Source organism: Oreochromis niloticus, linkage group LG1 (genome assembly GCF_001858045.2).
Source record: "Oreochromis niloticus isolate F11D_XX linkage group LG1, O_niloticus_UMD_NMBU, whole genome shotgun sequence".
NCBI lineage: Eukaryota > Metazoa > Chordata > Actinopteri > Cichliformes > Cichlidae > Oreochromis > Oreochromis niloticus.
The window spans coordinates 5,569,516-5,587,398 of record NC_031965.2 but is presented as its reverse complement, the minus strand read 5'-3'; the positions used below and the strand labels follow the sequence as shown (position 1 = coordinate 5,587,398).

At 40.9% G+C, this 17,883-nt stretch overlaps 1 protein-coding gene across 1 annotated transcript in view; it reads left to right on the top strand.

The window, feature by feature from the left end:
• LOC100701872 (multiple epidermal growth factor-like domains protein 10) overlaps nucleotides 1–4,754 on the top strand; it is a 67,768-nt gene extending 63,014 nt beyond the window's left edge. Inside the window, exon 18 of the mRNA XM_005463549.4 lies at nucleotides 1,942–4,754. Coding sequence (XP_005463606.1) covers nucleotides 1,942–2,147 — 206 coding nt within the window. The 3' untranslated portion in view covers nucleotides 2,148–4,754. The remainder of the gene's footprint in view (nucleotides 1–1,941) is intronic.
• Nucleotides 4,755–17,883: the final 13,129 nt, after the last annotated feature.

Genomic DNA, 17,883 nt, shown 5'->3' with positions numbered 1-17,883 from the left:
AAATATGCGTCTGATAGGTTGATTGTAACAAACCAATCGCCTGTGTGAATTGAGCGACAAAGCGTCTTGTGTGTGAGTATTCTGAACGTGTACTTTCTCAAATGCTTGTTTAACACACGCAGATCCAGAATAGGACGGAGCGACGTTCCGTCCTTTTTCAGGATGAGGAAATAGCGGGAGTAAAAGCCCTGCTGAGCTTCTTCGCTCAGAACCATTCTGATCGCCTGTTTGTGTAACAGGGAGAATATTTCCTCTTTCAGCACATTCGCTGAGTCGCCACTGGCCACCGAAGCCAACACTCCGCCGAATCTCGGTGGTTTTTCCGCAAACTGCAGTCTGTAACCCTGGGAAATGGTTGACAAGACCCAGGGATGAACTGCGCATGCGCGCCACGGGCCTCTGAAGACACGGTAGCATGACGTCACCCCTGTCTCCCGGAAGGAGTTGGGGCTCTCCCCCTCGGGAAGAGCGTGAGCTCCCCCCGCTGGGAACAAAGACAAATGGCAGTGATTTTCTTTTGTTTTTATTTTGAAACTGGGGGGACATTCTGCCCTTGGCAAACTGCCTGGCTGCAGAAATGCACGTTTTATTTCTTTTGTTACCCCCAAACCACAGTGAAGTGTCTGGTGACTCTGGGCAGTGCTTGGTGACACAGACAGAGTTCTTAGGAGTGCTTGGTGACACTGCGCCATTTGTCCACAAGTCTGTCCTCCCTGAACTGGAGGAGGAGACTGAGAGGGTGCTCCTGGTGAACTGGAAACTTCCGGAGACCCTGAACCTTGGAGTGATTTGGTTACCCCTTCTAACACCTTCCTTCTCTTTGGGGGAGAAGAGAGGGGTGACACAGAATGTTGCAGGTGTGCTAGGCTGACCGCTTCTTTTTCCCCTCTCCGGGGTGTGACGGCTTGTTCTTTGCAGCAGCCGCTGCAAAGGAATGCTTGCCCCAAGGTCTTTGGTTCTCTACCTTGGCCTGGTGGGCACCCTGCTGGCCTCCTGCTCCTCTCTGCATTCTGACCCCACTCTGTCTCCCTCTCACAGCTGCTGCTGTTGCGGCAAAGCCAGCTCTTGGCACCTGCTGGGGCTGAAAGTTAGATTTTCTGGGTAAGCAGAGGTTGAATGCTTCTCCCTCCTGCTTTCTGCGGGTGCTTGTTTCTCTCATTCTCTCCAGGGCTGGGCCAAAGAGACCCTTGGTTGGGTCATAGGCTGCATCCATTACCTCAGCCTTCTGAGCATCACCTAGGCCTGACAGGTTTAGCCACAAGGCTCTCTCACCCGAGACTGCAAGGCCCATAACGTGGCCACACCCTTGGACTGCTCATACAGGTCGCGTTCTGCCCCTTCGGCATCCTGGGCGGCTGGCCATGGGATGCCTAGCTTGGCAGCAGCCCGTTTGCCAACCCAGTTTTGTAGTCTGTTAATAAGTAGCTTGATCAACAGTATCAAAGGCTACAGATAAGTCGAGCAGGATTTGAATGGAATGCTCACCTTTATCTGAGTGCATTACAGTATCATTTTCAGTCAGCTGTTTTAGTGCTGTGGTTTTAGAGAATTTATCAAAGATGTTGTTTCCTTCAATAATTTGAAGGAGCTGAAGATCAACAACTTTCTCAAGGATTTTGAAAATAAACAGGAGTTTGGAAATTGGTCTATAATTATAAAAACAGTGGGATCTAACAAGTTTTTAGAAAAGGAAAGACACTGGCTGTTTTCAAGCAATCTGAAATGGGGCCAGACACCAGGGGGATTATGACATTATCACAGAATTACGACACTCTGTGCTTCAAGTGTTTGAATTTGATGCCTGTAGTACATTTTACTAAGTTTGGACTTGATTGAAATAAGGCAGAAGAAAACTTATTTTCTTTGTTGACAAGAGCATTGCATTGTGTAAACTATATAAATGAAATAAAAAACCCACTCTCTTGGTTTTTGTTCCCCCAGAACCAACCATAAGTATTGTGCCGGGAAGTGGTGCTGCAGTGGTTCCCAGTTACCCTCAGAACCCATACGACCTCCCCAGGAACAGCCACATCCCGAGCCACTACGACCTGCTGCCAATGCGCCCCAGCCCCTCCCACAGCCACAGCCTCACCCTGAACAGCTGCAGTCCCCCACTGCCCGGCAGCCCCACCAGTTCCCTGCTCTAGACCCCCCCAACAGGATCCAGTGCACTCAGAACTAAGAAACTGAAGTATGAAAGTAGAAAGTGTTTTGACACTGATGAGTAAATACAGGTTGATATTTAAAGGATGGAGAAAATGGGTTGCTGGGACTAATACTTACTTATTTATTTTCTAAGTGGCATTTTATTTGTTTGTTTTGTTTGTTTTTGTTTTGCAGTGTTCAGACTGCTGGATGGCTGTTTGACATTTTATTACGATATACCAACCAACCAGTCTGAGCTGTTTTGTGTCAGTCACCAGTACATCTTTGTATTCTTAATTTCACACCAAAATTGCCAGCAGGGGGGGCAATACAAGTACATATACACATAAATATACTCTTTTCAGCGATTTTTGAGACATCTCTACTCAGAAGATGAATGTCAAAAAAGAAACTGACTTGCTCGCGTAAAGACTGCAGTGGCTGTGCCAAAGAAAGGACTGAGGCCCACTTTACATCTGCAAAGACTACTTTATTTACTAGCATGTCAGGTCCAAATGAACATCATGTGGGCATTACGGTTGTGCTGTGGGAACCGATTTGTACAAAGAAATCCAATGGACTCCTCTGAAGAAAAGGCATTCTATCCTTTTATTTCCCCAGAAAAAAGGAATGAGAAAAGGACAGAAAAAAAGACAACTGGAGTATCTTCAGACTTACAGCACCTGTATTGTTGCGGTATTTTATACACACTGTTTCTTATTTCGTGTTTACATATTTAAAGATCCTGCTGGGGTTCATGTTTTTGCTCAGAAAAGGTATTTTTTGTATGTACTGTAGACAAAGTGGTGTATTTCATGTACACTTACTGTACACCTAGTGATTATAGTTGTGATTTTTTTTTCTTTATGTTGAGCTTATTATACATGCATGTAAAAAGGTTATTCAGGGCATAATGGTTAGTAAGGAATACCCTTATTTTTTGGCTTTTATTGTGATCATGGTCAGATGACTAAGCTCTTTTGCTGATAATTCTCATGCTACTGTGGACATGCCATTTGGAACATACTTCTTGGAAATATAAATATATTTTAGGTTGGAAGTTATGGTTACAACAGTTCTATAGGCAACTTCCCCCTTCCCTGATTTTATTGTAAAGTCACTAGATTTTTGTTACTAAACACAATTAAATGTGTTTTCATGTAGCTCTGACAAAAATGTGTTATGCAACATAGCAGTTACTTTAAAATGATAGACATACAATCACTTTAAGTATTCAGACTGCTCTCCTTTTGCACACTCTAGAGATTGTAGATTTACATTATAACTGATGAAATAATAGATTTTCTGTTATATTTGTTCATCATCATGCTTAGAAATGTTTGAATGATTTCAACTATTGTTATTTTAACCTAACGAGTTATTAAAAACTAAAACAAGCTGAAAAAAATAATTTACTAGACTTAAACCAGGCTTTTAATTGGCTGAAACCCATGAAGACCAACTGCTGCCAAAGGACTTAAACAAAGGAATGAGTTAAGGATTCACAAATACATTTTTATTTTTGTCTTACAAATACATTGTTTCATCAAAAATTTGCATTTACAAAGTGTGCAAAAGTAAAAGTGTCTGAAGCAACTAAAGTTCGGCTGTAGCAAACAGCAATAAGAGGACATGTTGACAATCTTATGTGTACAGCGATGCTATCCCAATGATTTGGTTTCCTGTTTTTGCTCTATTTGCTCTGATTTTATCTTGTTTTTTTTCTAATATGTTTGATTCAAACAATAGTTCACGTGTATAGGTGTATTTAGTGCTGCTTACATTTTCGTGGGGGGGGGTTGTTTTTGAAAACCCTGAAATGAATAAAGTCATCACAGCTCAGGAGAGTGGTGTCATATCTTGATTTTTTTTTTTTTTTAAACAAACGAACTCTGTTTTCACAATACCTTTCATCCAGAGATATAAAGCTGCAGTCATGTGGTGGAATGTTTCTGTTTTTAATGTTTAACCAGAAGTTTGGGAGTCCTCCTTTTCCTGTAAAAATGATTCAGTTTGCTAATCAGGTCTTAATAGGGGGCAGCACGCCTGCCCAATGAGTTCATATCCACCATCTGGTCTTATTGTATGGAGTTTGCATGTTCTCCTTGTTATTACATGGGTTCTCTCTGGGTGCTCCAGCTTCCTCGTACAATCCAAAGACATGCAGTTAATGGGGCAGGGTTATTTGGTGATTCTGAATTCCCAAATTCTGGTTGTCCGTCTGTCTGTCTGTGTTAGCTTAGACTGGCGACCTGTCCAGGGTGAACGCTGCTTCTTGGGCTATGGTAGCTGGAAGATAATGAATGACTGGGTTTTAATAAAAGTTGAAGGTGTAATTGGCCAGATTTGAATTATTAGTAGTAATTTATTGTAATGGGATGATTCCCAGATCTATTTTAATCACATTGTGTTTATTTGCTTCAGTTTATCCTGCTATCCACATTATAAATCCTGGAACTGTCAGTGGGAATCTTTTGATTATCCTAGTAGATCAGAGTACTTAGTGAGGAATAATTACACCATCATCTCCATCAGTAAGGCTAGTTGAGGTCCACAGGAGACATCATACAGCTCCTGAGAGACCATACATAATAGTAGTTCTGTGGGTGGACAGACCAGTTCCTGTGGTTCAATGCCTCACAATATTCTTAACAATATGTTGTTATTCTTCTTATGCACAAAGAGTTTAACCTTGATAGTCTTGATGGTATCAAAATGTTCAGGCTGATACATGTTGACAATTGACATTATCACAGAATGCGAGTGCCCAAAGTTAAAGAGCTAAAGTCCAGGGGATGATGCGCTACTTCCCTATATGTTGCTCAGTAGCTTGATATATAATAATTAATTTGCAAACGAATAAGTAACTAAAGCTTTAAAATAAAGGTAAAACTTTATAATGTGACACTATTAAGCATTACTAAGGTAAGTGCTTAACCCTTTCATGCATGAATTATGACAACCTCAATCAGGATTTTTTTCTTAAGTTTAGGCATGAAAAGATAAATAAAAATACTTAAGAAAAAAATCCTGATTGAGGTTGTCATAATTCATGCATGACAGGGTTAAATAACAATAATTATGATGAAACATTAAATGAAATATTAAACGACCAGTGGGTGGCAGGGTATGGAGTGACACATCAGTGTCCAGTGTAGTGTTTTATGGGCAAGTATACCATTAACACTGACACAAATAATATACAAAAAAACAGCCTTTGAATAGCTGTTGAAGCGAGATCGATCAACTGGAGACCAGACAACAAATGACGGAGGCACCAGACAAGTGCAATCAAACGATGAGTTTATTAACACAGGAGAACAACCATCAGCATATGGCCTGTTTTGCTCTGACAAAAATACACTGGGTTCTGGTTTTATAGCATAGAGGATCACGCCCCCACGGACACGTCAAATACAGGTCAAAAATACATTGTGTACAGTCATTGTTTACAGACAAGGGTACATCTTGTACATCTCTAATAACTATAAACAGACATGTAACTTCTCTTTTCTATAACACCTGCCTTTTAAGGTAACAAACTTCAAGCTTCAGGGTCTCTGAGAGCTAATAATGGACCCTCGTCATCAATCACTAAGTAGACTAAATTGCAGCAGGTCTCAAAAAGAAGCAGAAGACACTTGGGCCTTCGCTCAGGCCTGCTACTAGATTAATATGTGTATTGTAAGCATGCATGCAATTAACCTGCTATGTTCTCATCTTCCCTCAACACGTATCACCTGGACACTCTCACCATTGAAGCTTAAAACCCTCTTGGATGGAACATCAACTCTAAACAAGCACAGATATGCATTGTGTATAAAATGAACTAAACCTGTGAATAGAAAGGTCAATGTGATGACAAACATATTCAATGCAATATGAACCCTGTAAGGAATATTACTGATAAAATAATGCTGTAAACCATGTTATTAATACATTCATCATAAGGCAGATTATATCGTAGCAATAAAAGAATCTCTGAATCCTAACATTCCCTCTTTTGACATTCCAACAAGGAATGTCACCACACTTCATGTTGTATCACTCCCTGCCCCACTCTATGGGTTCTAGGTTCATCTGGTAGATACCCTCAACCCAGCCAGGGTTCGCGACCCTCGCCATTATCTTTACCAACAATCCTCTGACACAAGGAATGATACAACAACCACCAATGACCAGCATTCCCAAAAGTACACCCAAGGAAAACATCACTGACATAACCACGCCTTTCCATTGTCCAAACACAGATGTCCTCCAGGATTCCAGCGGGTTTTCGATACCTGAGTGCTCATGCATGGTTTTAGACAAAGTTTTCAGGCCCTCCAGAGCTCGGGTTACTGAGCCATCTGGGGCAGTATTATCGGGAATAAAGGTGCAGCACGTCTCCGAACATGGCGCACACACCTCCCTTTTCTGCCAACAACATGTCAAGGGCCATTCGATTTTGCACGCCCATCGGCGAACTCAGACCCAATTGTTCTGCGAGCCCCATCATGGCGTCCCTGGTTAGGTTAGAGAGTCTCAGCAGGTTGCAATGAACATAGTTAATGCGATCAACATTCTTATTAGGTGTTACCCAAAGAAATATACTCTCAAATCCTACAGCTATCGGATTTACCAGCTTGTACTCGTCTGGAACTCCCCTGGGCACTCCTATGGAGTCTATCCAGGTCGGAGAGTTTAACCTAGGGTCATATGCATGTGTACCCTGGGTCCCTCTTTTGGCCAAAATATGTCTCTTACGTCTGGCGGCTAAGGTACGTGTGTTGTGTTGTGGAATAGCCTTTACCTGGTTCCCAATAAGCATGAGTGGAGCTCCCAATCGCACCATCGCACATGTCCCTACGCTTCCCATAGGAACATGAACTAACAGAGTGTTTTCCCCACAATAATAATAGAGCCCACTTCTTACCCATGTTCCAATTACCGTGTTTGGGTCGCTTACATTATTGGTGGTTTGTCCCTGGAGTGTGACAGCACACCAAGTTGGGTCGATCTCTCCCACCTTGTACTTTTCATTATCTGTAGAGAACTTGAAACATGTATAGTTATCTTGTTTTGACATAAATGGTCCCACTGTCGTCTGCTTTGAAACGGGAGGGAAAAGTCTGGACAACAAAGTACAGTTGCCAGTAGTCACTGCATTTCTTGTTAGCTGCAACATACAATCATAGCCCCACTCATCCTCTAAATGCAATGGTGCGGGCTCTGTAAACAAACGTGGCCTAGCTGAAGCACAGGCAACACAGTCAGATACATGTTGTTCTCTAGCATTTTGAGCCACCCAATCAAGCCAAAGATTACTGTCCTTGAAACCGGTGGCACGCTCGATCAAATCCTGCGGCTTCACTCTAAAGTAATCTGTTGTCAGAAGTAATCTCTCTTTTGGTTCCTGTTCCTGTTCCTCAGAAGTTACCGTCTGATCAGTCAGAATGGTGATTAAGCTTTCTGCGAGCGGCTTAGACTTTTATCAACTAGATTTACCCTGAGCATATCATGGGGTGATTGCAGACCTGTACATCATACGCTCTCCAGCTACTACTAGCTCCTGTACACTTAATGACGTCACACAAATCAAACGTGAATGAGCTGGTAGACCCTTTAACATAGTTCAACTCTATGCCATTATTCATGCTGAGACACTCATCACCTTTACCTGACACCTCGTGCTTTTGTCTTTTTACCGATCCCGTTTTAGCAACTACAGTCTCAGGAAGTGCTGGGCTGGACTAGGCCTCCGTGTTCAGACAAGGGGTCCGGAGTGCCCTGCAAAATATAGACAATAAACAACACAGCCATAGTTAATATCATTGCATACAATGAACATGTAGTTGTAAGGAACATTTTAATAAGTTTCTTCTCATTACGTGTCTCTGATTCGTGTGTTTGCATCATGTTATATAAACTTCGTATCCTGGAATGAAACTCCCCTGCTTTTGTGGAGTCCTCAACTTGTCACCGCTCCTTTCTGCTGGCGTGGCGACCTTCTGAGCTGCTGCTCTTCTTTCTTCGACCTTCCAGGTAGACTACTGGTTGGCCCGTTGCACAGGTGAGAGGATTTATTCTGCCTCTGCTCGTTACCACCTGTGTTGGGTGTAGAGGAGTTTTCCTCTACCAAACTCTCATGTGCTGGCGCACACTGCGACCAATGATACCAGGTATCGCCTTTCCCTTTTAGTTGAACTGCTGTAGTTGTTCTGGCAATGACCTCGTAAGGACCCGTCCAGCGTGGCTCCTTCCACTGCTGGAGTTCCACGTGGGCTCAAATTCAGTTCCTTGTTTGAAGACTATAGCATAGCCTGCTTTCGATCCTTCTTCATCACGATGACAGCAGCCATCTATGAACCAATCCTCAGCTCCAGGAATAGGTTCTGCTTTTAAATCTTCCCTGACTTTCCCTTCAACTTCTGCTTCTTAGTACAATCATGAGGTTCTCCTGATCCCATTAAATCTGCCATATTGATTCCTTCATGTGTAAATGTCAGATTTGGAGCATCTAAAACTTTACTCAGTCTCTGTTGTGCTAATGATGTCATAGTGAACGCTTGCGAGTTCACATATGCCACCACACTGTGTGTAGTCAAAACTTTTAGTGGGTGTTCTCTCATTACCTGTGCTGTTTTCTACATTATTCTATCTACCCCTGCTGCATGCTGGGTGCCTTGCTTCTGTTGGGCTCAACCTTATGCTGACATACATAAGTACCTGTCTTTCTTTATTCAATGATCTTCCAGAAGAGAGAGACCTCTGCACAGCTCAGATGCCAGTTGCAAGAGCTCTCTAACATTAGAATCATCAGCTGTAACTTATATGGTGTTATTTCGGTACTTTACACGTCACACAGTCTCGAACATTGCTTATATGGAAAATTCCTCTTTTCTGTGTCTTGATTTATTAATATGCCTTGTGCACTAAAACTTCCTGTTTTTCAGTCCGGCTGAGCACTTGTTTGTGAGTCAAAGGTGGCCTTGCTCTACAAGCCTTCATTATTAAAGTACATAAAACAAGATAATGAGCAGATACACATTAAAAATATTTCTTTTATTCCTAACACCAGTCCCCCTTTTTCATTTCTCACTTGAGAAATGAACTAATTCCTAATTTATCACATTTAAGTTTACTTCAATCCAATCCAATTGAATTTTATTTATATAGCGCCAAATCACAACAAAAGTTGCCTCAAGGCGCTTCATAGATACAGAGAAAAACCCAACCATCATGTGACCCCCTATTGAGCAAGCACTTTGGCAACAGTGGGAAGGAAAAACTCCCTTTTTAACAGGAAGAAACCTCCGGCAGATAACTTAAGCTGTGTGACAGCACCTTGCGTTTACGCCAGGCTGTGAGCTGCCCTAAATCTACTTGCTACACCCCCTTTTCACCTAGTTTAATTTTTTCAATCCTAATTTAAACTATTCCTGACTTCCCTCAGTGCACACTGTAAAGTGTAAAAGATACAATTAGCTTTCTCCTGGTGAAAGGTCCTACATTATTTTCTCAACCTTTGGAAACATCCTCTATAGAGTTAATCCATTTCATCTTTAAAACTTAGGCCTGATTTCTTCGCCCCCTTTAACGGGTAGCGCATATCCGGTCTGAACTCTGTGTTTGTACGATTTACGAATTGTTGCAGGATTTTTATGTTATGTAAAGTCCCTCTCATCACTTTTATGCTCCCATTATAACCTATGTCTAACACGCTTTTGATCTTCTTTGCAATGTAAACAACTAGGTGTCTTTGTGCTCTATTCTTCTCCTTTCTCTGGTTGGTTCCGTTCGGTCTGGAAATAGACCCTAGAAATAAATCTATGTAATATCTTGACAGGGGATTTCTTCAAATCACACCGTAGCTGAGGTTCCCCTTTTCTAAGTCTGTATGTTCTAGAAAAGAGGAAGCTGCTAGTCGGTAAACAAGTTTATCATCACAAAAACTTTTTTGTCACATAGACATTTGCTTAGTGATCCTAAAAGAGCACATTTCATGTAGCTGATCACATATACACGATTTTCCTTTGACATATCTGTATGTGCAAGCCTAAAGTATAACCTCTTATTCTAGAAATCAAAAAGAACCTGAAAATAACAATTTCTGCCTCAGTTTTACCATATCTAAATTATCAAAAACCCCAAACGTCATCAAGTAATCCTAAAACCCATTTCAAATTAAACCTTAAATCCTGTAACCCCCCCCTTTTGTGACACATCTTATGTGTTACAAACTCAAAATCCTTCACTCGAGCTTAGGAAATTAAAAGAAAAAGGTTAGTCATATCATATTAGGTATACATGCTCCGGCCCTTCAAACCTGTGTTTAAGGAATGAAATCAAACTAATCATCATGTCAAATCTTTTCTTGGCTCCATCCACAGCCTGCATCCTTGGAACTTCCTAGAAACAAAAACCTGTATGTTAACCTCAACTTCACATTTCATACTCTGTTTTTCCTCACTTATGATCCAACCTGTGTTATAAGAAAGGAAACTTAAAACAGAACAGTTATCAGTCATGTGTCCAACCTTAGTCCAGTCTTTATCTCAGTGTCCAGTCGGTCCAACCTATGGTCTGCCTCGTCCGTCCATTCACCGTCCATTTACACACATTCACTCACATGCATTAACATCAGGTATTGCTAATAGTGGAGACTCCCGCACAAAAAATCAGATTCTCCACTCTCAGCAAAATCAACTCATTTATTTTCTTTTTACTTTTTCTAGGAAAATAGTTCTTTCTGCTTTTGGACTGGATTGGCTCGCGGCAATCCTTTTAGACAGAAACTTAGCCTTCTCCTCCGCCCATTGTAATCTGGAGAAGGTCGCCTTATGTTTGTTCTCCCGAGACTTTTGTCAGCGCTGTTATTCACTCTTTTGCAGGCCTGCTTAGAACAAAACTGAGAAGAAGAGAGCTGATTATTAGCTCATCAAAACACAAAACAAAATCACCTGACAGGTTTTTTTCTAAGTGCACTCTTACAAAAATAATGGGCCCAATTCTAGACATGTCCATGTTCAATAAAACTCCCTCTATTAAAATAAGAAAACAACACAAATCTAACCGATAGAAGTAACCCATCACTACAACAACAACCTCAACAATCTTAAACACAGAACATTTTGCCACAAGTTCTTCAGGGTCCTGACACTCTCAGGTCAACTAACATCATCTCACCTGCTCAAAACACAGAAAATCTCGTTAAACGCCACACAACTTGCACACCATCAACACTAAATTCTAAATTTTCTCTTCTAAAAACTACTACACACTAAGCGAGTTGGACAAGATGATAAACAGACTCCTATGCTAAACCTGCTATCTGATCTTCATGAACTCTTTTGTATTTTAAGGTTAATGCATTTTCTATTTGTGTGTGTGATTGTGTGTATGTTTCTTTTTGTGGTTTTTTCAGACTCCTTTACAATTTTCCACTTAAACAGTCAGTTTTCTCTTTCCCAAATTTGCTAACCCCAATTTTGATTTCCCACCTTAAATAACAGCATTCTTTGTCCTCAGGCAGAAGTTAGGGCCCACTTGTCAGGTTTATGCAGACATGGCGCTGTGAACAATTCAACCAGAAAGAGAGGGAGTGTTTTCTCTCTTTGGCTCATCACTGGTCATTGTTAATGACATTTCCCCCTCCGCCTCAGCCCAGCGGCTTTACCCTTAAAGTCCCGTCTCCACCAGTGACTCCGAGCTCACAGGGACTTAGGTTCGAGCAATCGTGACTGTGCCTGCCTTAGGTTGTCCCAGGGTTTCGAGGTGGGATCTTACCCATCATGGGCTATCCAGCCTTCCATACTCGCCTGATACGGGGGCCAAGTGGGCAGGGGTGCTATGAGGGGAGGCTCTGGAAATTTTCTTTGTTTCATCCAAAATTTGTCGAGATGAAAATGGCTTGCCCACTCTCCAACAGAGAGTCTACACTTTTATCGTACTGCTCAAAATCTCATTGTGGATCCCTGTTTTTGAAATAAATCAGATGTAAAATGCTCACTTTTTACTTTTTGTTGTTGTTTTGTTTTTTGTTTTTTAAAATAGCATGCTTCTTATCATCTGCAGTGTGACAATTTTTTATTTTTTATTTATTTTTTACAGGCTAATCAACCTCTTATTTTCTGTATTTACAATCTACAAACCCTCTTTAGTTCTACTAAATCTTGATCTAAAAACAATACACCCTTATTCCACGCACACACTTTTCTCTCAGACTTCCTCTGTTCACACACTCTCCTATGTGTTATTATTACTTGTTTATTATTTTGTACAAATCACACAGAATCATTCAAATCAAGTACTCACAACATTCACACACTTAGAATCACTCGAAATACGCTTTCCTAAGAGTATTTTATCAGACATACTTTTGAGACTCAGAAAGAGGAAGTAGACAGCACTCAGTAACTGCGTCTGTCCTCTTAAAAGAGAAGAGAAATAAACACATATGGGACAATTCTCCCCATCTTAGACAAAATGTGACCTTAAATGTCCTTTTCTAAGTCATGTTCTTCTCTACACATGACTCTTGGCCTCCAGGGTATAAAACTTTGAACAAAATCTTTTACTTTACCAGAACTAGTACTTTACCAGAACCCTCATACTAAGACTAAGAATGTGCAATTCTTTCTTTGACAAAGTTGTATTTTGTATTTTCTTACTCGGATGTATATAGTGTTGGTATTCTATTTTTATTCTATTGTATATATCATTCTATTCTACTTTTTTATTTTATTGCATTCCAGTGTTTTCTAATTTTTGCTGCATAACTTTGCACTTTTGCTGTAACCAAAACAAATTTCCCACCTGTGGGACTAATAAAGGTCATCTTTATCTATAACTAGCCCTAATCTAAATCCTGTCTCATCCACTGCTGAAATTCTAGTTCAATGAACACATGTGTTGCAGTTTAAAATTAAAAGAGGAAGTAACTCACACCTAAGAACTTTGTGTGTGTGTTAATGTCTGTGTCCCTTTAAATGAAAAAAGGTGAACATATATGGTGAGTCCCCCTCAATTTACACAAAATATGACATTAAATATCCTTTTCTAATTCCTGTTCTTCTTTAAACACAATGAATGACCTCCAGGTCATAACCTTTGGACTTGTAACTCTGATATAAGTCCACACAGCGCACCAAGCAGAGAGAAAATTCAACTTCAGTTCTTCAGAATTTTCCTCAAAATTCAGAAACTGTTTCTGTCATTTATCTGCCCAAGAACTTCATCATATGGACCTCGCCGGGTCCAGTAATCTTCAGCACATGTACCTCACTGGGGCCAGTGCTGATTTGAAAACAGTTTCTTGTCTCAGTTTACCCAGTATTAACTTATCAGATCGACCGCAGCCGATCCATCAATCTCAGCACAATTGTGTGTCCACATGTACACAACTTAACTCAAGGCCACAGCTGACTCGATTCTCTGAAATCCTGAGTCAGTTAAACACCTTGCTCAACTCAAGGTGTCCTTTTCTCGGACTCCCTCGTCCGAGCTCACTCTTTTTACCCCGTCATCTCCACCGGAATGTTACGAGATCTTCATAGACCCAAAAGTAAGCATATTATTTCCCTAGTCAAAAGTCAAGCTGTTCCTCACACAGTAATTCTTAATCCAACAGCCTTTGTGTTTTGAAACTAAAAAGAGGAAGGAAAAGCGCCCAATTTTAACTGTGCATGTTGTCACTGAACAACACACACACACAGACACAGACCCAGGGCAATTCTTCCTGGATCATTTATCAACATTCAAACCAACACAGTCCGCATTGATTATTCTACTGGACCTCAGCGGATCCACCAAAATTCATGTATATATATCAACCATTCACCGATTTATTTCTTTTCCTCAGACCACCGGATCTGTTAGTTCAGCACAATAAACACTGATTTTCCTTCAAAATCAGTTTACCAAGAGCCACAAAACCATTTCTGACTCTATTTCCTGAAATTCTGAGTCACTTAAACATCCTGACAGCACCAGGTGTTTTCTGTCGGACTTCCTCGTCCGAAATTACACATTTTATTCACAAATAAGTGTCTCCCAAAATGATCCTCTTGATCATAACCAATTTTAAAACCAAGGTCCCAAGTCTTGGTAGATGGTCAATCTCCAGTCCCGCATGCCGACGGACCCTAATAGACGTCTCTAATAGGGAGGGGGTCTGCACCCCTGAACTTGACACTTATTAAACCATAAACTGACCAATAAACTCTTATATTCTCTTATTCTTAAACATGCATTGGTCTCTTTTTCTCTCTTACCATGAAAATACCATGTAACCTTTTAACTCAGTACTGTCTGTTTCTCAAAGTTTCATTATCCTTGCTTCAAAGCTTCTCATTACTTCCAAGTTACTCATTCATTACTTCGACGTTTTACTTTATTCTTGAGAATTCAGTTTTACAGTTCAGATCATCTACTCAGCGAACAGATAATTTAAAATTCAGCCAATTTGCACAAATTTGCTTATTGAACAGGTTTGTGCTTACCTTTTTAATCTTTTTAGACCGGTCCTCTGTTCGCCTCATATCAGATCCAACCTTCGGCCACATTTGTTCTTCTCTAATCTAATCTAAAAACTTCACCGTAGTGAACTTTTATCATGGTGAGCACCTGTTCTAATGTTTCTGGTTTCTCTTCCTGTTGTTGGGGAGGTGAATTTACCTCTTGAGCTTGAGCTTGAGGCTCATCCTCTTTCATCCAAACTGAGATCCCTTTACATATTATGATCCATCTGCAAAGCTTTGCATGGTTTTCTTTTACAAGTTTTATTTCTGCTCTGGTATGTCTGTTTATTGCATGCGTTAATGTTTCCTGCTGCAATTGTTGTAATCTTTTTTCACAATTTTCCCTTTCTTGTTCAAAAATTAGATGAAGAGGTTTTCTGTCTTGTAAAGTTTTTTTTTTTTTTTAAACATGCACAATGTCAAGAAACAATTCTCTGCTCTTTCTGCTTAAAGTCAAAATCACACTGTTAAGCAAAATGAGATGTTTTAAATCAGTGCTTACTCTAACAGAGGCCTACAGTGCGTATTTTTCTACTTGTAAAAGAGGAAGTTGACCGCACCCAGTCGCTTTTTAGCTGTTTGACTCGCTCTCATAAAGGGCGACAAGACGTTTGACTAAATCTGAACAACCCCACAGAAACGGGGAAATCTGTGGGTCAGCTAGAGCTGCCTGTACACCCAACTGATGGTCTGTATCTTTCCAGGCACCTAAATGTAATGAAACAACGGCACAAAAAGCTATATAACTCTGGTTCTGGCCGTCTTATTTCTGCAGTGACTGTAAAACCATAACGGTTCTCTAGCGTTTCAGCACAACAAATGCATTTCATATAAATAGAATCCCCTGTACGTGAATATTCAATTTGACATGATCCAGAAATGAGCATGCCTTTTTATCTACCCCTCATTTAATCAATGTGTCTGTTCTTTGTTAAAATTAAAAGGGGAAGTGACCGCACCCAAATTTTAACTGCGCACTTTCCCCCCCCCAATAATACTGTAAACCATGTTATTAATGCATTCATCATAAGGCAGATTATATCGTAGCAATAAAAGAATCTCTGAATCCCAACACTGTCCACTGTCGTGACCACTATGCATGAAAGGGTTAATATTGTGCTAAACGCTAATTACTTCAGCTATCTTCACAACAGAAAAATGACACAGACAAGCCTCCTTTGTTAGTGGATGGGACTGGGGTCAAACTAAAACATTATCCATTATTTTGGTTTAATTAGTCTCCTTTCTCATAAGTTTACTACTAACTTAATACTTCAGTGGTCATTTCCATGGAATTTTAAAATCTCTAACCAGTAAAACAGGGATGTTACTGTATTGAATAAATACCAACATTTAATGGCCATAAGAAAACTAAACTGTCCCAGGTCAGGGATGAGTTCCTGCCCCAAGCCAAGGAGTTTAAGTATCTCTGGGTCTTGTTCATGAGTGACGGGAGAAGGGAGCATGAGATCAGCAGATGGATCGGTGCTGCGGCTGCAGTGATGCGGACGCTGTACCGGTCTATCGTGGTGAAGAGAGAGCTGAGTGTAAAAGCTAAGCTCTCAATTTACCGGTCGATCTACGTCACTACCCTCACCTATGGTCACAAGTTGTGGGTAGGGACCGAAAATATTAGTCTGTGGATACTAGCAGCGGAAATGGGCTTCCTCCGAAGGGTAGCTGGTGTCTCCCTTACAGATAGGGTGAGGAGTTTGGAGATCCGGGAGGAGCTCAGAGTAGAGCCGCTGCTCCTCCACATCAAAAGGAACCAGTTGAGGTGGTTCGGGCATCTGACAAGGATGCCTCCTGGGTGAGGTGTTCCGGGCATGTCTCACCAGGAGGCCCCGGGGCAGACCCAGGACACGATCACAGTATTCTGTTTGCATCTGGAAATAAATATTTTTATGTTCTGTATCTCTTTGTGCTTTGTCTGTGTCATTTTCTGTTGAGAAAATAGCCGATACTTGTTTGCGTCTCGCTGTACTTTCAATTTCATTTATAAATGCTTTAAAAAGCAAAAATAGTCCTCACTTTAGATGAGGTCACACAACATACTTAACAACTAGTAATCGTCTGAATTAAGCATGAATTAGACTTTGAAGTAAGCATTTATAAAAGCTCCATTAACATATACATAAATGTTCATCGAAGTACTTTGTTAATCGTATATTTAAACTTTATAACCCTTTATAACCCTTCTAGACATTCTAGACGGCTGTTTTACTGCCAAAACAACTGTGACCCATCAAGTCATGGAGTCCACTGGATCCTTGAAGATATGCTGTGGTATCTGGCACCAAGATGTTAGCAACAGATTCTTTAAGTCCTATAAGTTGTGAGGTAGGGCCTCCATGGATTGAACTTCCTTATCCAGCAAATCCAAAAGTTGCTTAACTGGATTGAATTTGAAATTGTTTTCAATTATTCTCAAGTCTTTTTTTTTTTCATAGCAAGATGCATTATCTTGCTGAAAGATGCCGAAGCCATGAAGAATCACACTGCCTCCGCCGGCTTCCCTTCTTCCCATAGTGCCATGTGTTCCCCAGGTGTGCGACACACAAGCACCTAGCCATTCATGTGAAGTAAAAGAAAATGTGATTCATCAGCCCAGGCCTCAATGCTCAGACCACGGTCCAGTCCTGATGCTCGTGTGCCCATTGTTGCCACTTTCTACAGTGGATATTTCGGCACAGGCACCCTGACTGGTCTGCGGCTCTACAGCCCCATAGACAACAAACTCCCGTGCACGGTGTGTTCTGACACCTTTTCATTAAAACCAGCATAACTTTTCTGCACTTTCAGTCAGAGCAGTTCATCGATTGAATTGGACCAGCCTTTGCTCCTCACATGCATAAAAAAGCTTTATGCCACCACTGTTCCTTTTTTGGACCACCTTTTAAAAAGCTACTGACTGGCAACACAAGAGCTGCAGGTTTGGAAGCCCAGTCATGTAGCTGATGACCTAGGCTCAAAGGTCACACAGACCTAACCATTACAATGTGGCCATCGTCAAACCCGCTCAAATTTTTTTGCTTGCCCATTTTTCCTGTTTCTAACGTATCTCTGAGGGCAAAATGTTCACTGCTCCCTAACATATCCTGCCCACTAACACTCCCTATGATGAAGAGATGATCAGTAGTATTCACGTCACCTGTCAGTGGCCATAATGTTATACCTGACTGCTGTAAGACGTCACAGTACAATAAAAAACTACAATAAATAAAGTAAAATCCAAAAA